The following is a 25136-nucleotide window of genomic DNA, read 5'->3' as shown; positions in this document are numbered from 1 at the left end:
CATCTGATAGAGGATTAATATCTAGGATATACAAAGAACTCAAAAGTTAAATAATAAGGAATCAAACAAGCCAATAAAAAAATGGGCTATGGAGCTAAATAGAGCATTGTCAAAGGAAGAAATATGAATGGCATATAAGCATCTAAAAAGATGTTCTCCATCACTAGTCATCAGGGAAATGCAGATTAAAACTACATTGAGATTCCATCTCACTCCTGTCAGATTGGCCACCATCATGAAAAGAAATGATCATAAATGTTGGCGGGGATGTGGACAAAGAGGAACCCTTCTACACTGCTGGTGGGAATGCAGTCTGGTCCAGCCATTGTAGAAATCAGTGTGGAGATTCCTAAAACAGCTAAAGATTGATCTACCATATGACCCAGCTATAGCACTCTAGGCATATATCCAAAGGAATCATCTCATTTCCTTAGAAGCACATGCTCAACCATGTTTATTGCTGCTCAATTTATAATAGCTGGGAAATGGAACCAGCCTAGATGTCCCTCAACCAATGAGTGGATAATGAACATGTGGCACATTTATACAATGGAGTTCTACTCAGTGGTAAAGAAAAATGAAGTTATGAAATTTGCAGAAAAATGGATGGACCTGGAAAGGATTATACTAAGTGAGGTAACACAGGCCCAGAAAGCCAAGCACCACATGTTCTCTCTCATATGTGGATCCTAGCTACAGATGACTGGACTTCTGCGTGAGAAGGAAAATACTTAGTAGCAGAGGCCAGTAAGTTAAAAAGGAGACATAAAGGGAAGAGAAAGGAAGGGAGGAGGGTACTTAATAGGTTGATATTGTACATATTTAAGTACAATGATTGTGATGGGGAGGTAATATGATGGAGAATGGAATTTCAAAGGAGAAAGTGGGGGGGGAATTAACATGGGACTTTTCAATAATCATGGATAATGTTAAAAAAAATTGTGAAAAGAAAAAAAATAAAAATAAAATCAAAATTAAAAAAATGACAGAGAAAAAAAGATTCAAATTACCTAAAATCAAGAACAAAAGGAGATGTTACTACTAATTTTACTAAAATAACAAATATTACATGTCAAGACATGCCAAGAAATTAGATGACATTGATGGATTTCTAGAAAAAGAGTCTACTGAAATTAACTTGAGAAAAAATAATCTGTATGGATGTACAATAAGTAAAAAAGATTGAATTAACATTTCATAACTTCCCACAAATAAAGACCTAAGCTCAGACTACTTATTTGGTTAATTCTACCAAATATTGAAAGTATAACCCTAACCCTGAATAGAGTCCTCAAGTATAAGAAGACAAAAATACTCCCCATCATTCAACAAAGCCAGTATTATCGGGTAAAAAAGGATCAAACCCGTTATCCCTTATGAATATAAATGAAAGAAATCCCCAACAACATACTAGTAAATCCAATCTAGAAACATGAAAGGATTATATATTACAACCAAGTGAGATTTATCCAAGGACTCCCACCATGAGCTTAAAACTGAGCATCAATTAATGTAAAGTACCACAATAATAAAGGACAAAAAACATATGTTCAAGCTGGGCGTGGTGGCGCATGCCATTAATCCCAGCACTCGGGAGGCAGAAGTAGGAGGATAGCCTTGAGTTCAAGGCTACCCTGAGATTCCATAGTGAATTCCAGGTCAGTGTGGGCTAAAGTGAGACCCTACCTCGAAAAAAAAAACAAAACAAACATATGTTTATCTCAATATAGTGTGAAAACCATTTGACAAAATTCAGTACCTTATTGTGATAAAAATGAACCACCAACCAAAATAGCTGCAAACAGAAAGGAATTTCCCCAATTTGATATAGAACATTTGTAAACAAAGTAAAATTAACATCATGCCTAGATATAAAAGACTGAATGCTTTCCATTCAAGGTCAAAAAGAAGATAAAATGTTTGGTTTTGTCACTTATATTCATTTTAATATAAAAGACTTTGCCCAGAAAATAAACATGGTAAAGAAATAATCCAAATTTTGAATTTAGATATTGCCACATATCATTTCATGTCTGGACCTGTAAGGCACCATGATTTTATTATAATAAAATAAGAGATTCAAAATAGCTCTTCCAAGAAGCCAAAAGAAACCAGTAGATTTTGAATCAAGCTAGAAAAAATTCTGTTGATAATTGAAGTGCAAATACAAAATGCAGTGTGCAAGGGCATGCACACCTGAAATATAATGGCAATAAGAAAATGTTCAAGCTTATTTTTTCAACTTTTTAAAGTTTTTATTTATTTACTTGAGAGACAGAGAGAGTCATATAGAGAGGGGATGGGCATGCATACAGCCACTGCAAATGAACTCCAGATGCATGTACCCTTGTGTTTATGGCTAACATGGGTCCTGGGAATTGAACCTTGGTCCTCTGGCTTTGCATGCAAAGGCTGTGCATTTACAGTTCCTAAGGAACTGTTTCCATCTGCTCAGCTTCAGCATGAAGCATTTTGCTCTACAAGTGAAGAAACTGCACCCAAAAGATGAGAGATCAACAACATATAGGACAATATATGGCAGAAGCCAATTGGGAACTAATATCTTATTGATAACATCTGTCAAATAATTCTGAAGCTATAATTTTCTGGTTAAAAAAATATCCAGGGTTGGAGGGATGGCTTAGCAGTTAAGGCGTTTGCCTGCAAAGCCAAAGGACCCAGGTTCGATTCCCCAGGACCCATGTTAGCCAGATGCACAAGGGGGCACACGTGCCTGGAGTTTGTTTGCAGTGTCTGGAGGCCCTGGTGTGTCCATTCTCTCTCTCTGTCTCTCTCTCTCTCTCTCTCTCTGTCTCTGTCAAATAAATAAATAAATAAAATATTTTTTTTTAATCTCTAGGGATTTTTTTTCTCTGTGCATGAAAATCTTTGTTGAGTCATGGAGAGAGGCTTATGAACATTGACTATATTAACAAAGAATACAGGTAAAACTACACAGACCTGAAAGTATGACTGGGTGAAGTGGACCAAAGAATAATTTAGTAGGCTCAAAACTTCTAATCTGAAAGTCCCGAATTTGCAGCACAAAGGCCACGCCTAGTCATTATTGCTAGAGTGAAGTCTTTCAATAGAAAAGTTGGTGATGTTAGGAGAGTGCTGACAAAGAGTACGTGGAGAAAACGTCATGAGCTTATTTCTCGTCTCTGAATGAGAAGCATGACATGTCATCAGAAATGGACCAGCCGAGCAGTATGACACAGTGTGGCATAAAACCAGGAGTGAAGATAAAAACATTCCAGCTTTATTTGGAAGTGCCATTTAACGAAAAGAAGACCTGGCAGTGAGACCCAGCCTTGGAGACAGAACAAGAGAGAGAGAGAGAGACAGACAGGAAGGGAGGGAGAGAGAACCTAATTATATTACTATCTATAACTGAATGATTCAATTTTGTTACTAACTTCTAATAATATTAAAAATAATGATGGGCTGAGGAGATGGTAGTTAATGGTCCTTGCTTGTAAAGCCTGTTGACCTGGCCCTCATAAAGCCAGATGAACAAAGTGGTGCATCTATCTGAAGTTCATTTGCAGCAGAAGGAGGCCTTGACTTGCCCATTCATTTATAATATTCTCATATTCCCCGCCGCAAATAAAAATATTTTTTAAAAATAACATGATGAAGCCGGGCATGGTGGCACATACCTTTAATCCCAGCACTTGGGAGGCAGAGGTAGGACAATCGCCGTGAGTTTGAGGCCACCCTGAGACTCCATAGTTAATTCCAGGCTGGCCTGGACCAGAGTGAGACCCTACCTTGAAAAACCAAAAAAAAAAAGCAATATGTGTTATATGTATTTTACTTGAATATTGTGATTCTGATTACGAGTTTTAGATGAAAAGCTAATGCTGGGCTGGAGAGATTGCTTAGTGGTTAAGCCATTTGCCTGCAAAGCCAAAGGATCCCAGTTCGACTCTCCAGGACCCACGTAAGCCAGATGCACAAGGAAGTGCATGCATCTGGAGTTTGTCTGCAGTGGCTGGAAGCCCTGGCATGCCCATTCTCTCTCTCCCTCTTTCTCTCAAGTAAATAAATAAAATATATATTTTTTAAAAGCTAATGCTATTAGTTGCTAAAATTAAACACTAAAAAAATCTGTGGTTTGTAAGTAGAAATTAAAATTATAAAGCAGTATAAAGGATTGTATTGTATATGATAGGCAGGCAATACAGAGAAAAAAAAATGTCACAATCACACAAGTGTGAAGCTGCAAGGCCCCTGCAGATAAAATCAAGAGGTCAGGAATCACTGACACACAGCATAGGAAGACAATGTCTTGGGTAAACTGCAATGTTTCCATTTACAAATTACATTCCCATAGGGTGGAGGGAGAGGCACGTAATAAGAATGTTTACCGTGGTTCATGATTAAATGGACAGCTCGCCAATGTCCCATCTCCTGGAGGACCTGTAAAAGGTCACCGATGGTCTTGTTTTTCTGTGCCCAAGACCACAGTAATTCTCTGGTTCCACTTTTACCTTGCTCTACGTATTTTTCAATATGACGAACATCCAGCCAACTGTTTGAAAGTCGCTCTGCTGTAGAAATTGCAACAAAAAGAATGAAAAAATAGATTACTCTTATCCAAATACTTGTTTGGTCACTGTGGTGGTTTGATTCCGGTGTCCCCCATAAAGTCAGGTGTTCTGAATGCTAGGTTCCCAGCTGATGGAGATTGGGGAATTAACATCTCCTGGAGGCAGGGTATTGTTGGGGGTGGGCTTATGGGTGTTTTAGTCAGTCTCCCCATGCCAGTGTTTGGTACACTCTCCTGTTGCTACGGTATACCTTATGTTGGCTAGAGGGTGATGATCACCCTCTGTTCATGTCGTCATTTTCCCTGACATCATGGAGCTTCCCCCTCAAGCCTGTAAGCCAAAATAAACCTCGTTTCCCCCACAAGCTGCTCTTGGTTGGGTGATTTCTACCAGCGATGCAAATCTGACTACAACAGTCACCTTACGTGTTTTATTTCATTTGAATTTTAACTATTTCTTTTGTACTAATTTACCATACATTCCTCACCCCTTTCCACCAATATTCATTGCTTAAAGTGGTATCTGCAAGGTCATCCACTGTAAACTGCCTTTTCAGTTATGCTGGGGGAGATACTGTGAGATCACAGAAAAACTGGCTTCCCCTCAGGTTGGACCTACTAACATGTGACCCCTCAATGGATCTTGTTTATAACAATGATTACTATATTCATATAATGATGGTTTTTTCTATTTTCCCTTTTTTTTTTTCTTTTTTGGTTTTTCGAGGTAGGGTCTCACTCTAGCCCAGGCTAACCTGAAATTCACTATGGAGTCTCAGGGTGGCCTTGAACTCATGGCAATCCTCCTACCTCTGCCTCCCAAGTGCTGGGATTAAAGGCGTGCACCACCATGCCCAGCTTGATATTTTCCCTTCTTAAATAACATTTCTGCACTAAAGAATGCACATGCTTTCTCAGCTGTTAATTCTTTTTTTACTCAACTTTCGATATATGTCAGCATGAACTGATAGACATTTTATTCTAAAGTTTAAAATACAATACTATCCTTATTTATTTTGTTGCTAAAGTTATTCTAGCTTTGTCCAGCCAGGTGGGCTCTTGTCTAACGAGGTGGTCTGAATTAAGTATCTTCATTGACTTATGTGTTCTGAATGCCAGGTTCTCAGCTAGTGGCAGTTTGGGAATTGGAGCCTTGCTGGAGGAGTACTGTTGGGGGTGGGTTGATGGTGTTAGAGACAGCTCCCCTTTGCCAGCGGCTCACCCTCATGCTGCAGTGTTTCACCTGCTATGTCAGAGGTGATGTCCAAACTCTGCTCATGCCATCCCTTCCCGTGCCAACATGGAACTTCCCCGCAAGTCTCAACCTGAAATAAACCCTTTCCCCCCACATGCCACTTTTGCTCTGGTCGTGAGCCAGCAAGAAGGTAACTACAATATCTTCTAACACTGTTTTTTTTTCCCCCCCTTTAAACTCTATAAGGTGCTCCAGACTTCTCTGCTTCTTCTTCAGCACTGGAACTCATGACTTGCCTAAAGATTTCTAGTATAGAGCTGGAGAGATGGCCTAGTGGTTAATACACTTGACTGCAAAGCCTAAGGACCCATGTTTGACTCTCCAGATCCCATGTTAGCCAGACACACAACGGTGAGACAAGCACAAGGTTGCACATGCGCACTAGGTGGCACAAGTGTCTGGAGTGTGATTGCAGTGGCTGAGGCTCTGGTGCACCAATCCTCCCCCCACTCTTACTTTCTCTAAAAAATATTTTTAAAAAAGATTTCTAGTTTATTCTTCAGAAGTGGTCAAAGCTAAGATGCAGGTCTGGATATGGCTGACATACTGAATGAGATTCCTTAAAAAGACATCGCTGGGAAATGCTTGTTTGTGCACTGCTCTATAGATCTGTATTTCTCTACCCGCATGTTTGCATGTTACAAACCAAGAGTCTCTTCTGACACTTCTGGATGCAATACTACACATGACTCCTCATTTGTAACTCTTTACTGAAATAGTAAAATACTCTGCTGTTATCATTGGCAATATTTCTATTTGCTCAGGTCTTCTGTAAGTATAAAGTACTTTCAGAATCACTAATCTACCCCAGTAAGAAATACATTAACTAAATTAAAGTATAATAACTCTTCTTGTCCTTAGCCTAAGAGCATCCAGTTTAGTCATTGTTTTCCAGCCACTTAGGTTAATTCTTGTGTTCCTCACTCTTTCATCATGGTTATTACTTATTTGTAATACAGTTATACTCAGCTATAGAGGTTGCTATAACATTGTGTTTCAAATATTTGTTCTACAATATCTTGCTTTTAAGCATTTAAAAAAAATTTAAAACATTTTATTTTTATTTATTTGAGAAAGAGAGAGAAAAAAATAATAAATAATAAATGGACACACCAGGGCCTCTAACCACTGTATGCAAACTGCAGACGCATGTGCTGCCAAGCGCATCTGGCTTATGTGGGTCCTGAGGAATCGAACCCGGGACCTTAGACTTCGCAGACAAATGCCTTAACTGCTAAGCCAGCTCTCCAGCCCTGCTCTTAAACATTTTTGAGTAACCAAAAGTCAATATCTAATTAGGTTCAGAGAAATGTTTTACTAGTATGCTAGGCTTTTCATGGCTCATGAACAGAACATATAACTTGTTTAAGGTCTTGTATAAATTCCATAAAGTGATACTGAAAGTATATGGGTTTTTGTACCTTGAGTTAAAAGGATGTTTCAAGTGAAAATTTATTCCACCTTGCTTACAACATCAAAATTTTAAGGTGCACTGAAAAGCAAAAGAGGAAGAGAGACGGCAAGTAGCAGAAAGGATAGTCTTCTTTTTTTCTTTATATTTATTTATTTGAGAAAGAGACAGAAAGAGAGACAAGAGAGAGGAGCACACGAGAGAGACAATGGGCATGCCAGGGCCTCCAGCCACTGCAAACGAACTCCAGATGCATGCACCCCCTTGTGCTTATGTGGGTCCTGGGGAATCGAACCTGGGTCCTTTGGCTTTGCAGGCAAGTGCCTTAACCACTATGCCATCCCTCCAGCCCAAGTATAGTCTTCTTATTCCTGTGGTAATACCCCAAGCTAGCTCAGTGTTCTTGATGTCTAACATTAGCAATGTGTTTTGGAGCCATGGCTGGTGAAGACAACATCCCTCATATCTTTATCCTACAAATAGACTATAAAATTTAGGATTCTAGGGCAATGGTACAAGCATATTTTGACACAAGAGTGCATCATGACTGAAGTTGTGGGACATGCTGGGATACCGCATGGAGTGTAGCATTCCTAGGCTCTCAATGCTCTTCCCTAGAACAAATGCTATCTGCTATGTCAACCTTTTGAGATGTGGGCAGTGTTTATTACTGCAACATAATTTAGTTCTATCCCGACTAATGCCTACAACATTGCATCTTGAATTTTCCACTAGTTATGTCTTAACGTGTTAAGTAAAAAGTAAATAGTGAAAAGGAGTGGCTGTTTTGTGGTCACATTCAAATAAGAGAGGATAAATGAGACTTTCAAGTTGAATGCACCTTTAGGCTGTCAAGACAAAATATGTACAACAGAATGTTTGACATCACTGAGATGGAATGTCTTTGCTCTTCTTTAAGCTTTGGCAAGAAAATCATCTCTTCTAAAAGACAGTGTCTCACAAAGAGGCAAAAACTAACCAAGTGTGAAATACATTTTAAATGGCTTAACATTGCAGAAATAAGAAGTCTTTAAAGCAAGAGCATTGTAAGACACAGTAATTCTGTCTTAGTATACAGTTGTTCTTCATATGTGTGGGTTCTGCATCCATAGATTCGCTTAAGTAAAGATTAAAAGTATTCTTTTTAAGGGCCAGGTGTGGTGGCGCATGCCTTTAATCCCAGCACTCGGGAGGCAGAGGTAGGAGGATCGCCACGAGTTCAAGGCCACCCTGAGACTACAGAGTTAATTCCAGGTCAGCCTGGACCAGAGTGAGACCCTACCTCAAAAAAACAAAAATTAAAAAATAAAAAAATTAAGTATTCTTTTTAAGTTTGTCAGGGCAGGCTGGGGAGATGGGTCAATGGTTAGAGGTGCTTCCTTATAAAGCCTTTCTGCCCAAGTTCAGTTCCATAATAGTCACATAACAATTAGCCAGATACACAAAGCAGTACATGCACCTGAGACTGCAGTAGCAAGAGGTCCTGGCACACCCACATTCACTTATCTCCTCTCTCTCTCTCTCTCTCTCTCTCTCTCTCTCTCTCTGTCTCTCTCTCTCTCTCTGCTCTTCTCTTTTCTCCTCTCCTCTTCCTCTTCCTCTCCCACTCTTTCTCCTTGCAAGCAAATACATTTTTTTAAAAAAATTTTTATTTATTTATTTGAGAGCGACAGACACAGAGAGAAAGACAGATAGAGGGAGAGAGAGAGAATGGGTGCGCCAGGGCTTCCAGCCTCTGCAAACGAACTCCAGACGTGTGCGCCCCCTTGTGCATCTGGCTAACGTGGGACCTGGGGAACCGAGCCTCGAACCGGGGTCCTTAGGCTTCACAGGCAAGCGCTTAACCGCTAAGCCATCTCTCCAGCCCCAAATACATTTTTTTAACTTGTGTCAGAGGCTATGGATGAAGCCCAATGGAAGAGTGTTTGCCTACCATGCACAAAACCCTGGGTGCAACCGTCAGTACTACTACACAGAAAGTCAGTATTGAACATACACAGGGTTTTTTTTTTTTTTAGCAGTATTCAGTGTTCCCTAAAACAGGCATTACAACTACTCAGCATTTACATTGATTTACATATGATTAATAATCTAACGGCTGTTTAAGGTATATAGGATTGTGTAGGTAATATGTTTACATAAGGAACTTGAGCGTCTGTAGGTTTTGGTGCCTACTACACAGGTTCTGGATTCAGATGGATGGCTATTTCTTATTCTTTTTCTTCAACTTTCATTGACAACCTCCAGGATAACTGTTGTTTTTTTCCTCAAATTAATTATCTGCTGGTTTGGTTGAAATGTATTTTCAACAACACTTTATTTAGCCATTTCTAGAAGCTTTTGAGAAAACATTGCAGATCGCTATCATTCAAACCTTTGTCGGTATCTTCAGTGTGTGAGCTGTGACAGTAATTGTAGTCACCAATTGTGAGCAGAACACAGTGGCAAGTCCCCAGACAAGGCTGCCAGGAAGGGGTGGTTTCTGGATCCTGACCCAAGTTTAAAGCAATGGGTATTTTTAAAGTGAGGCCAGTTGATAAAGAGGTATTGGCTGCAGCATACCATCCTGGGGAGTTTCCATCAGAAAACAAGACAAAATAATAACAGGGAACCCTAGACACCATCCTGCCTGCCGGCAAGCAAAGTCTCCAGTTTACGCAGATCATGGCTGTGGGTGCCTCATGCACACAGGAACATGGGTGCTTAGTGATGGTTCTGCCACTAACCTACAGGGCATTAGGCAAGTCATGGCCTCTGAACAAGCACATACTGCCTTTTAGCAAATGACCTTTCATATGGTCCCATCTGTGATGTGGTTGTTCTTTCTTGGCCTACTGATTACAATGAACATCAACGACAACTGCCCCCCCACCGTCTTGAGAAGCTGAGACTGTACTTCAGTGGTAGAGTTACTGTACAGCATTCACAATTCACAGCACCGTACAAAGAAAAATAAAAAGCCTAGTCTTTAGGACACTTCCCATTCTCAAAAGTAACACTCCAATAAAACAAAACAAAACAAAAAACACCCTATATATCAAATAGGTAACCCTTTTCAGCAAAAGGGGAAGTTTAGGTTTCTTCTATTAGAAAATTAATTGGCTACTATTAACAGAGGATTGAGCATGAGGTACCACAAAAACTAATAATAATACATACAAATCACTGGCAGGAGATACACACACACACACACACACACACACACACACACACACACACACACATATATATGTGTGTGTGTGTGTGTGTTGTTGTTGTGGTTGTTTTGTTTTCTGAGGTAGGGTCTCACTCTACTTCAGGCTGACCTGGAATTCACTATGTAGTCTCAGGGTGGCCTCCAACTCACAGTGATCCTCCTACCTCTGCCTCCCGAGAGCTGGGATTAAAGGCGTGCACCACCACGCCCGGCAAGTTCTATATTTTTTAAAGAAAGTTATTTCCTCACTCCTTCTAGTCTGTGGGATAATATGCATACATATGATTTAATAGGGTCAAGGAAGGGGCTGAAAGAGTCAGCAGACTTTGAAGAGCCTTCAACAGGAGAGGGCCAGGCAAGGTTTACCTAGGTTGCAGGAAGAGGGAAAGGTCTATCAGATGGATAATTGTTTCACAAACAATAGAGCACAGGGGATTATAGAGAGAATAGAATTCCTAAAACAGAAATTCAGGTGAAAGAGAAGAAGCCCAGAAAGCCTCTGTGTTCTATTGGTACCTCCTGGCACATGCCCAGAGCTGATGGTGGATACACATTTGCTGAGTGATGGTCAGAAGCCCACAGTGCCCGCACAAGAACTCAAGACTTCATTCTGAAAGCAATGACAACAATCTCAGATTTCTGAGAAGTGATACAAAGTTGGCAGCTGGACTCTTGGAAGAGCCATTTGGTGGTAACTGCCACAAGAGTCTCATATACAATATTTACACACAAAATGATTCAAGCATCATTCTATCATGCATACAGTTCCCACAGCAGGAAAGGAACAACCAACAGCTATTGAGGAAATCCAGTTAACTTTCCAAATCCCAAGGATGTCAGCTCTCCTTGGTGTTTCCATTCTTCATTTTTCTTTTTCTTTTTTTTTTCTGTGATTTTTTTTTTTTCATTTCTGAATTTCCCTTTTCAAAGTTGCAGCAGAGGCCATGACCCTGTGTGATTTCCCTGACAGACTTCTCTATAAGATGGCCATGGCACAGTTCTGAGACTCAGCCAGGGCATGGATGAGCAGATGCCAAATGAGCTACGGTTTTTAGTTCTGTAACCCTGACGGGGACAAAGGGGTATAAATTTACATGAAAATCAGTGGGAAGCTAGATTAGGCAAGAGGGCTTTTTCCTAACCATGATTCCTGGTGAGAAACTGGCCAGGACTTAGTTAAAATGGATACTGCCCATATGCATGGATTGCTTCCAGGACTAGAAATGAAATATGACTTTTCTTTCCCCAGCTGGTGATTCATGTTGCAAACTTAATGGCTTCTCCCTGGGATTGATTCACTCAGAACAGAAGCACAACTAAACAGTAATTACTGGCATCCATAAAATGTACATTTAGACCAAAATCTGCAAACTAGATCTCCAATTTGATGCAACAGAATGCAAATTTTTGCTATGTTAATTACATCCAATATTCATCGTTTCCTCCAATCCTTTCTTACTTTTCCAGAATATAGGATGGTATGTAGAAATCAAAGGATAAAATTTCCACTGTCTTCTTGTGCTGTTAAAGTTAAGAGTGTTCCAAACTGAAAGATAAATTAAGAAAAACAAGCTAAAGTTAAGCCTTGTTAACAACTATTTGGGGGTGGGGAGAAGAATGGCAAATTTTTTGTTGAAAGACATCTTGGCATAATAGTAATCAAAAAAGTGACCTGAGAAACAGATAAATCATTTTACCTGAAAATGAGTGTTGCATCAATATTACTAGATGCTCGAAAGTTCCTGAAAACTGCTTTGAGAGGTCAGGGCTGTCTGGGTAGTGTTATCCACTGGGAAATTCAGTGACAGAAATCTGGTCTCCATATGCAAATATGTCCCTGAAGGGGTTTTTTAGAATAATGTAACACACTCCTTTTTGCAATCTCTGTTTGCATATAACCACATGCCAAAACCCCTAGGAAATAAAGACAGTGACCTTAAAGTTTGTTTTTAGGTAACATAATAGGGAAAGGAAAGTGATGTCTTTTCTATCTCTCTACAAAGCACACTAAGAAATTAGTCTGCCTTTTAAAAAGATTCTTTTTAACTTCTGAAAAGTAAAACAAAACTCAAAAGTGTAAGTTCGCTTATACCAGCCTGTAATCATTAACATCTGGTAGTGCAAACATTTTATAAATTTGAATACTTATCTATACTTAAACATAAGTGCATTTTTTTTTATCCTCTACATGAATAGGACTCCCATTCTGCAATAGGAGTGGGAGACACCTGTGCATGATGGATGTCTCAGATGACCCTCCATCTGTGCTTTCTCAGTGCTAGACCCATATAAGGATCTGAAGTTAACTACCCTTGGGAGACAACATAGGAACAGATCCCCCTCAACACCAGCACTTCAGTCTGCACCTTAGAAGCTGTACGATTTCACACCCTGGTGATCACACTGTTTTCCCATATGTGCCTTCACTGTTAGACTTCCTTATAGTACATGCATGGGTCTACTTCCTACACTAAACTAAAAATCCTTACAACCATGATTTTTATCTAGTATGGCTATTTGTCAACTACTCTGCCCCCCAAACATTTAGGATGTTTAAAAAATATCTGTTGACTCATTTGTTCATTCAAAACACAAATGCCTGCTCTGTGCCAGGTATCATTTTAGTCCGATAAAAGGCAAATTTAAAAAACTCCCTGCCCACCCCCCATGAAAAGTGTTAGGCTTTCTATGTTGCTATGACAAAAACAAAAACATCCCTGAGCAGGGTCTGATTGGATTTGAGGCCCACTCCAAATGAGGGAATCCATGCAGAGGTCAGAAAATGCAGTCCAAAGCCTATCGCTGGGAAGGTCATGGGCTCTGGGGGGAAAGCTATAAGGGGCCTTTGGCTAAGTGGATATGTGCCTGTCAAATTTCCCTCTAAATATTTGCGTTTATGCCCATACATAAGTGCTGCTCTCACCTTTGGCCAGAGAAGCTTCCTTTTGCAGATGACAGTGTCTAGTGGGAAGACTCAAAACCTGTCAAAAAGCTGACGGTAAGTGACTGTTGAGTGTTCAGCACTAAATGAAACACCACAATCATGTCCTCCAAGGCTCAGGGAAGACTACAGAAGTAGTAGTGGAAATTATGATAGAGCCAGAAGATGGGAAGGAATGCTCTGAAATGCTGTCTTTCAGGCATGAACTGATCACTGCATTTAGGACCTCACAGCTGTGGTTGTTATCTGCACAATATCGGGCCCACCAACATGTTGTCATGGATGATGGAGGAGGTCAAGGCAGACAGAAAAGAAGACATCAAAACAGAAGAGGGACTGGTTGGAAAGAAGAAGGGGAAGTAGAAGGGTGGGGGCAGGGAGAAAGAAGGTAATGGGAAGGATTATGATCAAAATACACTACGTACATGCATAAAATATAGCAATAATAAAGTTTTTAAAATTCATCTGACAGAGAGAAAGAGGGAGAGGGAGAGAGAAAGAATGGGCATGCCAGGGCCTCCAGCCACAGAAAATGAACTCCAGATGTATGTGCCTCCTTGTGCATCTGGCTAGCATGGGTTCTGGGGAATTGAACCTGAGTCCTTTGGCTTTGCAGGCAAATGCCTTAACTGCTAAGCCATCCCTCCAGCAAGTTTTTTTTTTTTTTTAAAGAAAAAATGACTGAGCAGAACACTTAAGGTGGAAAGTTTTATTTTGACCCATGGTTTCAGAGATTGCAATCCCTCAGGGCAGAGGGGGCATGGTGGCACGAGCAGCTTAGCACATGGCTGCTAGGAAACAGGGAAAAAGAATGCCCACACAAGTGAACTTCCTTCTTGTCTCCTTTTCTTTCATGCAGCCCTTGGCCTATGGGACAGTGCTTCCCATACCAAGGGCCAATCTTCCTCCTTGTTAACCCTCTCTGGAAATATGCAATGGAATGCTTTACTAAGCTCCTAGATGCTTCCAAATCAAGTTGACAATCAAGAATAACCATCATAGTGACCCCCAAAACATTACAGGCCATTGCCAAAGCTGTTGGTTTCCCACCAGGAATAGATGATACAACCCTATTGTTGAAGATTGCAGATACTTGGGCTGCAAGGTCTTTGAGAAATCTTGCTGGAGCTGAGCTGAAAACCTCCTCCATGTAGACCAGCTGACAGAGAGTTGGGGAAAAAAAAAAAAAAAGCTGTGTTGCATGCAGCTCCATGGGAGAGAGAGAAATCACCAGTGGAGACATGCAACAAGAATATGGACACTACAAGCCTTAAATTTGGCCAGCCAAGACAAATAGCTTACGGGTGCCACAGTGACACGTCTGTAATGGGGGAACCAACCACTCTCTAGTTGGAGTGGAGACCCACTCCATGGGAGGGAATACATGCCTGATACATGAAAACCCATGTTGGGGACGTCATGAGCCCTAGGGATGTAATGCCTGCTGCTACCTGGCTAAATGCATATATTATGCTCATAAACTGCCCAGTAAGCACTTCTCATAATTTTCATACTCATATATTAATGCTAATCTCACTTTTGGTTAGAGAAGCTTCTCTTTTCAGATGGTGAGAACCTTGGGATGGCTTAGAAGGCACCATGCTGCTGAGAAGAAGTGACAGAGGAGTGCTCAGCACTGAATTATCGCTATCGCACCTTCCAAGGTTCAGGGTCCATTGCAAAAGAGGTGGCAGAAAGAATGTCAGAGCTAAAGAAGGGGGTAGGACTCCTTACCATGCACTATTCTAGACACAAAATGGCCTGGATATCCATGACCTTGCAGGATCTGACACTACTTCCACAAGGCCATCACAATAGGAGGGAAAGATGAAGACATCAAAAATAAAAGAGAGACTGATTTAGAGGGGAAAGGGACATGATGGAGAGTGGAGTTGCAAAGGAGAAAATGGGGGGGGGGTTAGGAATTATCATGGTTTATTGTCTGTAAGTATGGAAGCTGTCAATAAAAAAATTTAAACAAATAAAAATAAAAGTTGAAAAACTACTTTCACAAAACAGAAAAGGAAGAACCATCACAGGAAGCTTATCTCCTCTCTGTACAGACAATAAACCAACATCAAACCTAAAAGACTGGAGTTACGATAAGTGGTTTAGACAAAAATAAAACGGAAACAGAAGGGAGCATACGTAGGGCATCCATTTTAAAGAGCAGTCAGGGTAGATCTTCATTGAGAAAGAACTTGAATCAGGTGAAGACACAAGCCTCCAGGTTACCTGAAGGAAAACTGCACTTCCATGTTCAGGGTTGGAGGTTCCCATTAATGTGGTTGAAGTCAAATAAGAGGGAGAAGGGAAGCCAGGTGCAGCAGTGCACGCCTTCATTCCCAACACTCAAGAGACAAAGGTAGGAGGATGGCCGTGAGTTCAAGACCAGCCTGAGACTACAGAGTGAATTCCACGCCGGCTTGGGCTAGAGTGAGACACTGCCTCGAAAAAGAGAGAGAGAGAGAGAAGAGAGAAGGGAGTTAAAGGAGCCCCAAAGGACTTCCATGATTCTCTGGGTTTAACAGGCTCGCTGACCGCTGTTTGAGAAGAGATTTGAGGAGAGTAGTAGGGATCTCACTCAGGAGATTCTGTCCAGATGAAATCTGGTGGGAGTATGGATGAAGATGGCTTTGACGGCAGTGGTGACATTACTAGATAGATTACAAAACAGACTGGACAACATTAATTGCTAGGAGAGAAGATGTGGTTTGTCAAAGAAATTAAGAAGTCATGAAAAGCTAATATTTTGGTCTAAATAAATGAAAGACAGGGTTGTCATTAGCTGAAATGGGAAAACAGGCATTTCTGGTATATTTATTTGGAGATGCCTATTAAATATGTAAAGAGAGGGCTGGAGAGATGGCTTAGCGGTTAAGCGCTTGCCTGTGAAACCTAAGGGCCCTGGTTCGAGGCTTGATTCTCCAGGACCCACGTTAGCCAGATGCACAAGGGGGCGCACGTGTCTGGAGTTCATTTGCAATGGCTGGAAGCCCTGGTGCACCCATTCTCTCTCTCTCTGTCTTGATGCTTCTTTCCCTCTCTGTCTGTAGCTCTCAAATAAATAAATAAAAATAAACAAAAAGTTAAAAAATATATATTTAAAGAGAAGGGTGATGGTGTCATTTTTAAATATTTTATTTATTTATTTATTTGCAAGTAGAGAGTACAGACAGATGACACGGAGAGAGACAGACAGACAGAGGTTATGGGCACACCAGGACCTCTAGCCAGTGAAAACAAATTCCAGATGCATGCACTACTTTGTGCATCGCATGTGGATTTACATGGGTACTAGGGAATTGAACATGGATCGTTAAGCTTTGAAAGCAAATGCTTTAACCACTGAGCAATCTCTCTAGCCTTATGCTGCCATTCTAAAGAGACCTGGGCTAGAAATTAGGGGAGTTAGTAACAAATAAATGAGATTCACAAGGTAGTGAGTGTAGCAGATCATGGACTAAGGCCAGAGGTATCACAAGTGTGTGAAAAGAGGAAGAAATACCAGAGCATAACGTCCTAGAAGTAGAGCTAGTGCTTCATGGAGAAAGGAGTGATCAACTGTATCAAGATGAAGACTGAGAAGTGACCACTGCATCAAGCCATGTGAGAAGGAATTTCAACGGAAGCAGTGAGAGACGAAAGCCTGACTGGAGAAGGTTCAAGGAAGAATTAATGAAATGGATTATAAATAGCCCCTCTGAGGAATGTTACTGTAAAGAAGAGAGAAATGCAGTGTGGGGGTGGTGGTGGTTGAGAGTAGAAGTAAGATCTAAGGAGAACATTGTGAGATAGGAGAAATAAGGTGCTGGTCAAAAACTGGACTCTTGGCTGGGCGTGGTGGCACATGCCTTTAATACCAGCACTTGGGATTCAGAGGTAGGAGGATCACTGTGAGTTTGAGGCCACCCTGGAAAACTACATAGTGAATGCCAGGTCAGCCTGGGCTAGAATAAGACCCTACCTCAAAAAAACAAAAAAACAAAAACACACACAAAAAAAAAGAAAGAAAGAAAAAACTGGACTCTTAGGCTGGGGGGATGGATTTAGCAGTTAAGACACTTGCCTGCAAAGCCAAAGAACCCAGGTTCAATTCCCCAGGCCCTACATAAAACCAGATGCACAAGGTGACACATGTATCTGGAGTTCATTTGCAGTGGCTAGAGGCCCTGGTGTAGCCATTCTTTCTCCCTCTCTCCTCCCTCTCTCATCTCCTCTCCCTCTCTCATCTCCTCTCTCTCTCTCTCTCTCTCTCTCTCTCTCTCTCTCTCTCAAATAAATAAATAAATAAAAACATTTTTAAAAAGAAGGTAATTAGGTTTTAAAAAAAGATTTGGGCGCTTGTGCTATAGTGGTACACAACCAACTGCCCTCCCCTGCAATCGGACCTGAGGCCTGCTCAGTGCGAGAGCTCAGAACTGGGACTTGAAACTAACCAAATGCCCCATAAGTAGGAAGCTCACAACCCCTACCGAGAAGCCCCCATTGTTCTGTGGACAAGCTGAGCGAGTAGCCTCATCAAAACGTCTCCCAAAATTATATGCATACTTCCCTTAAGCAAAGCTGCTCTCACCCATAGCTGGAGAACCTGTTTTATTTTACAGATGGCAGAGAATACTGAGGAGACCCAAGATCCACCAATATAACAAGAAGAGACAGCCAGCCAACTGCTCACCATGAGACATGCCACCTCTACCACATTTACTCCTGGGGTCCAGGTGAAACCTCAGAGGAAGACGCATCACAAGTAATGCTCCCAATGCTAGACTGACAACTGCCTCCAGAGAAATAGCAACTAACATGAAGAGTAACTGAAACACATCTTAGCAGAAATATGGAGGGTACAGTGAACTCAACACTAAAGAAAAATCTGCTAACACACCCAAGGCTCAAGGATTGTTGAGGAAGAGGGGGCAGAAAGATTGTATGAGCCACAGGGTGGGTAGAAATATCCTGAAGTACACCCCCCCCCAAAAAAAACTATCACAGGTCCTAATTACCCCACAATGAATATCAAGGACCCTATTGAGGAGGGCCCTCAGAGAAATGGGGACCGGAGAGAGAGGTGGGGAGACTTCTACTCATCTTCAGGGAAGGGAACCATGCCCACTACTTAAGTGGAGGATACATACTGCACCTCCATTCAAAGAGTACAATATGGAAAGAGGACAAAGAGAAGTTTTATAATGTGGGCACCTGATAGACCCTACCTCAGCCGCAGTTCATGCCACAGTGACAACTCACATTAAGAGAGTGGACTCCCATTACACTGTGATGGAGACAGCACTTCGTCTTTGTGATCATCCTCCAAATCCATATCCCCAGTCTAGTAATGAGAAAAGCATCATCTGAGGAACAATTACCATTCCTCAAAAGTGTCAAGGTCATCAAAAATAAGAAAAGTCAGACCATCACAATCAAGAAGAGATGGAGGATATTTGACAACTAAATGAAATGTGGTAACTCAGTGTGGTGACTGGAATGGAATCCTAGAACACAAAGCCAATGTTAGATAAAAATGAAGGACATGTAAATAAAGTTTGAATTTTAATTAATTAATTTAAATTAATAATTCAAATGAAGTTAAGTAATAATAATGTGTCAACATGATTAATAGTAACAAATTTACTATACTAAAAATATCAGCACTAATATGAAATATTAATAAGAGGAGAAACTAGACACAGTTTATACTGATTCAGCTTCCATAGGAAGTAGTTATGAGAAGTCCCTATCATACTCTCAGCTTTTCTATAAATGTAAAACTGTTCCGAATAACAAAATGTGTACAAAATTTGAAAATAAAAGACAAAAAAGGACATAGTTTCTGAAGTTGGATCATCTGTTTCAAATCTTATTCTGTCATTGAGTATAGTAGACTATAACTTGAGGATAATTACTTAGATTCTACAAGAATAAGTTTCCGTAATCAATGAAATGGAAATAGAAAGAGTACCTATGCTTTTAAAAGTAAGTGATATTATCTATGAAAAATGTGTAACACGGGATCAGGCACACAGCAAATACTATGAGGTGACGGTGATTAATATAATTACAATTGTAACTTTATATCTTTATTAAATAAAATACATGTTTCAAATGCATGGGTTTCTTTTGGTTTTTGGTTTTGTTTTGTTTAAAGGTTTTTAAAAAATTTTTTTTGTTTATTTTTATGTATTTATTTGATAGCGACAGACAGAAAGAGGCATAGAGAGAGAGAGAGAGAATGGGTGCGCCAGGGCCTCCAGCCACACTGCAAACGAACTCCAGACACATGCACCACCTTGTACATCTGGCTAACGTGGGTCCTGGGGAATCAAGCCTCGAACCAGGGTCCTTAGGCTTCACAGGCAAGCGCTTAACCGCTAAGCCATCTCTCCAGCTCTTGTTTGTTTTTTGAGGCAGGGTCTTGCTCTAGCCCAGGCTGAGCTGCAATGCACTATGTAGTCTCAGGTTACCCTGAACTCCTAGTGATCCTCTACCTCTGCCTCCTGCATGATGGGATTAAAGGCATGTGCCACCATGCCTTGCTCAAATGCACATTTAAGGTAACTTTACATTTATTTCAAAATAACCAATAATAATTTAGATAATTTTATTTCCTTGTTTAAAAAGAAGAAAGTTGGGTTGGAGAGATGACACAAAAGTTAAGATACTCACCTGCAAAGCCTAACCTAACAATCCTGGTTTGATTTCCCAGGGCCCATGTAAAGCCAAAGTGACACACATATCTGAAGTTCATTTTCAGGGGTTGGAAGCCCTAGTACCCCCATTCTGTCTCTCTCTCTTTCTGCTTGAAAATAAATAAAATAAAGTTTTAATAAAGAAAATAGGGCTGGAAAGATTACTTAATGGTTAAGGCACTTCCCCGTGAAGCCCAAGGACCCATGTTTGACTCTCCAGATCCCATGTAAGCCAGAAGCACAAAGGTGAGGAAAGTGTAAGTTCGCACATGCCCACTAGGTGGCAGAAATGTCTGGAGTTTGATTTCAGTGTCTGAGGCCCAGGCGAGCCAATTCTCTCTCACTCCCTATCTCCATAAAAATAATAATAAATAATATTAATAAAAATAAATAAAAAAGAAAATATTTCCAGGCATGGTGGTACATGCCTTTAATCCCAGAACTTGGGACATGGAAGTAGGAAGACTGATATAAGTTTGAGGCCAGCCTGAGACTACATAGTGAATTCCAAGTCAGCCTAGGCTACACTGAGACCCTACCTCAAAAAAACAAAAAAAAAAAAAAAAAGAAGAAAGTTGAATACAGTCTATTATACAGACTATTAAAATAGTCATTCTTAGCATATCTTGAGTAATAAGAGGTTTTCTGGTATAATTTGCTCCAAACAACTTATTTTAATTACAAATCTATGGTAATGTAATAAAATGAGTATTCAGCAGTTTTTGTATATGCTTTATTATGTCTGCAAAGTAAACAGTCATCAACATCAACTTAATATGATCTTGAAATTATACTATTTTTTTCTCGTTTATTTGTTTGAGAGCGACAGACAGAGAGAGAAAGGGGTGGGGGGAGAGAAGCGCCAGGGCTTCCAGCCACTGCAAATGAACTCTAGACATGAGCGCCCCCTTGTGCATCTGGCTAATGTGGATCCTGGGGCATTGAGCCTCGAACCGGGGTCCTTAGGCTTCACAGGCAAGCACTTAACCGCTAAGCTATCTCTCCAGCCCAATTATACTATTTTTAATAATGACACCTGAAAAAGTGATTTGAAGGATATTCTTTTAAAATTTTTTGTTGTTTATTTTTATTTATTTGAAAGCAACACACAGAGAGAGAAAGAGGCAGACAGAGAGAGAGAATGGGTGTGCCAGGACCTCCAGCCACTGCAAATGAACTCCAGATGCATGTGCCAACTTGTGCATCTGGTTTACATGAGTCCTGGGGAATGGAGCCTCAAACCTGGGTCCTTAGACTTTACAGGCAAGCGCTTAACCACTAAGCCATCTTTCTAGCCCAGGATATTCTTGATATCCATGACCTCATAGTGCCTGACACTATTAACACAAGACCATCATAAGAGGAGGAAAAGACCATGACATCAAAATAAAAGAGAGACTGATTGAGATGGGGAGGGAATATGATGGAGAATGGAATTTCAAAGGGGAAAGTGGGGGGGGTATTACGATGGGATACTTTTTATAATCATGAAAAATGTTAATAAAAACTGAGAATAAGCCAGGCGTGGTGGCGCATGCCTTTAATCCCAGCACTTGGGAGGAATAGGTAGGAGGATTGCCATGAGTTCAAGGCCACCCTGAGATGACAGAGTTAATTCCAGGACAGCCTGGACCAGAGTGAGACCCTACCTCGAAAAAAAAAAATTGAGAGTAAATAAATAAATATAGGCAAGAAAATAAGTAAAGAAAGTAGTAAATAATTGTTATATTAAGATGACAGTTGGGCTGCAGAAATGGCTCAGTAATTAAAGTGCCTGCTGGCCCAGATTAGCTTCCCCAGGATGTAAGAAAAGCCAGATACACAAAGTGGCACATGTTCCTGGACTTTGTCTGGAACAGCAAGAGGTCCTGGAATACCTTTGTTCACTCATATTCTCAATCTCTCCCTCTCTCTCTCTCTCTCTCTCTCTCTCTCTCTCTCTCCCTCAAATAGGCACATATAAAACACAGAAGCTTTGGATTTATTTAAAAGGATTTCTAAAAAAAAAAGATGTCAGTAATGAGAATTTAGTCTAAGCAATAATTCCCAAATAAGGGTGCAAACAAATTCATACTTGTGGTGGACCCTCAATCCACATTTCCAGAATGAACTGCTCCAAGAGTGAGCCCTGGGCATTTGTAGACTTAAAGGATTATATGCAAGATTCTCTTGTGTGAATAACTAGCCTACCCTCTCCTGTCCATACTTATTCCATCCCTGGACTTGCCTGTGTCTAATCTCTCTTACTCATTGTAGCCTGATATTTACCATCATCATGATCCCAATCAAGACAATTTTACATGTTACTATTATTGATGTTTTCCATGTGAAATTGGGAGCCCTGTATACATGCTGATACTCACCTGCTCTGAGCATAAAGGGACATTCAGTGCATGTGAACTTGTGCATGCATGGATGCATGTGTGCATGTGTGCACGTGTGTGTATGTGTGTGTATAGGTACTGAGGATTCAATCCAGGGCCCTTCACATTCTAAATATTTGCTCTACCACTCAACTACATCTCCAGCCCCCAAGATAACTTCTCTCCCTATCTTGAACTCAAGGTTTTCCTCCCTGCATCTCCCCCCTTTCTCCTTCAATGTGCCAGTAGGAAAACTAGGCATATTTATCACAAGGGGTTGTTGTAGATACGCAGGACTGGACCAGCGTTCCCTAAGATTGAGCCTACAATTTGTGAGGCAGTCCATCAATTCCAGCCCACAGGGCTCAGTCAACTATAGCTGGAGCATCAGGGAGTAAACATTTTATATCATATCCCTATGAACATCAAAATACAAAGGGATAATGGCCATACTACATATAAAGACAGAATTCTGGACAACAACACATCAATTCAAGAGCAAAATGTCAAACTGCTATTTCCCTGTTTTAGTTATTTTCTTGTTACTGGGGCAAAATGCCCAACCAGATGAACTTAGGGAAGGAAAGAACTTACTCTGGCTTATGGTTTCACAGGGTAGAGTCCATCAGGCTAGGGAAAGCATGGCCAGAGCAGGAAGCCCAGTGTCACACTGTCACATCAGCAGGGAGGAAGTAAAGACAGAGTGGGGCTCTCTTATAGGTAAGCAAGTGGGGCTTAGACTCTAAAACCTCAAGGTCCATCCCAGTGACATACTTCCTCCAGCAAGGCTCCACCTCCTAAAGGTTATATAACCTTCCCTACCAGCACCACCAACCAAGGATTAAATATTCAAACACACGAATCTATGGAGGACATTTTACATTCAAATCACATTTACCCTGATCTCCATAGAGTTGTGGCCCTCTCATGATGCAAAATGCATTCGTTCCAACTTTAAAATTCTCATGCAAAATGCATTCAGCTCAACTTTAAATTCCTCAGTCTTTATCAGTCCTAATATGTTCAAAAGTCCACACTTCAGGGGCTCAGAAGATGGCTCAGTGGTTAAAGGTGCTTGCTTGCAAAGCCTGCAAGCTCAGGTTCAATTTCCAAGCCACCCACATGCGCTGGATGCAAAAAAGTGGTGTCAGTGCCATAGCGCTGAGAAGTGACAGTGGAGTGTTTATCAGTAGGAGAGACATCTCTATCACACCTTCCAAGGCTCAGGGTCCATTGTGGAAGAGATGGTGGAATGAAAGTTTAGGACTGCTTACAATGCAATCTTCCAGACACAAAATGGCCTGGATATCCATGACCTCACTGTGTCTTGCACTGCCTACACAAGATCCTCATAATAGGAGGAAAAGATGATGACATCAAAATAAAAAAGAAACTAATGGGGGGGGGGAGGGGATATGATAGAGGGTGGATTTGTAAAAGGGAATGTGGGGGAGGGAAGGGAATTATCATGGTTTATTATGTATAGTTATAGAAGTTGTCAATATAGTAAAAGTGTCTGCTGTTAAGTTTTGGTGGCAAAAGACTTTGGTGTACCATAAATGTGTGTGCAAATAAATGAATTTTTTTAAATAATTTTTTTAAATTATTTATTTATTTATTTATTTGAGAGCGACAGACACAGAGAGAAAGACAGATAGAGGGAGAGAGAGAGAATGGGTGCGCCAGGGCTTCCAGCCTCTGCAAACGAACTCCAGATGCGTGCGCCCCCTTGTGAATCTGGCTAACATGGGACCTGGGGAACCGAGCCTCGAACCGGGGTCCATAGGCTTCACAGGCGAGCACTTAACCGCTAAGCCATCTCTTCAGCCCTAAATGAATTTTTTAAAGTCCAATGACCAAATCTCATCTGAGATTCAAGGAAGTCTCTTAATTGTGAACCCTACAAAATCAAAAGTTGAGTAACATACTTCCAACATTTAATGGCACAGAATAAACAACTGTATCCAAGAGAAAGGAATGGAAGCATAGCAAGGAAAGATTGGATCAAAGCAACACTGAAATCCAACAAGGCAAACACCAACTTACGTAGCTCCAAATCCCATACCTGGGACTCCTGATGAAGGCCCCTTGGCTCCAAAAAGTTTGGGCAGCTCTGTCTGTCCGGATGTGCTGCTGGTAGCCTGAGACCTCAGCTTTCCTTGGCAGATATCTCATTATCCTGGCACCTGTAACCTCCTGAATCTCCATTGCAACTTACAGCTCACCAGCTTCATGTAATGTCCTCACACAACCTTCATGCAGGGAGTCAGATCCTATCTCTCATGGTTAAGCCTCAAAGGCTCTGTGGAACTATGGTGAAATGCTCCACAACTCCATATATCTTGCCTCTTTATTTTTCCAAAACCAGTACCATGTGAGTGATGCCGCTAAGCTCTACCACCAGATCTGGAGAAAGCCTGGAGCCCACAGAATACAGCAGCAGCTTCTATATGCTGACTTAAGACAGCAGGAAGATCCTGAATTCTTCCTTCAGGCCTTTTCCTTTCAAAATAATTCGCATTCTTTCCATCTTGAGCTTGCCCTGGGTTGGGTCTTGCCCTCAAGGCATAGTTCCTATTGTTTCAGTGCAGACCAGCAAATGGTGGTAATTTCTTTAACAATCATAGCAGAAGCCTCTGTAGTTTCTGCACCTGAAAATTTAAACTTGTGTGCATTTCTTTCTGTGCCAAACTTTATGTATCTTATATCTTTCTTCTCTGAAATTTCAC

The 25136-nt window shown here is 40.9% G+C and overlaps 1 protein-coding gene across 1 annotated transcript in view; it reads right to left on the bottom strand.

Moving 5' to 3' along the window:
• Positions 1 to 25136, bottom strand: part of Irak3 (interleukin 1 receptor associated kinase 3) — a 68854-nt gene that overhangs the window by 41100 nt on the left and 2618 nt on the right. The window contains exon 2 of the mRNA XM_004650066.2: positions 4374 to 4556. Within this exon, the coding sequence (XP_004650123.2) occupies positions 4374 to 4556 (183 nt within the window). The remainder of the gene's footprint in view (positions 1 to 4373; positions 4557 to 25136) is intronic.

This window comes from Jaculus jaculus, chromosome 6, assembly GCF_020740685.1.
Source record: "Jaculus jaculus isolate mJacJac1 chromosome 6, mJacJac1.mat.Y.cur, whole genome shotgun sequence".
Lineage (NCBI taxonomy): Eukaryota > Metazoa > Chordata > Mammalia > Rodentia > Dipodidae > Jaculus > Jaculus jaculus.
Note: the sequence above shows the minus strand (reverse complement) of the source record. Positions and strands in the feature narration are given on the sequence as shown.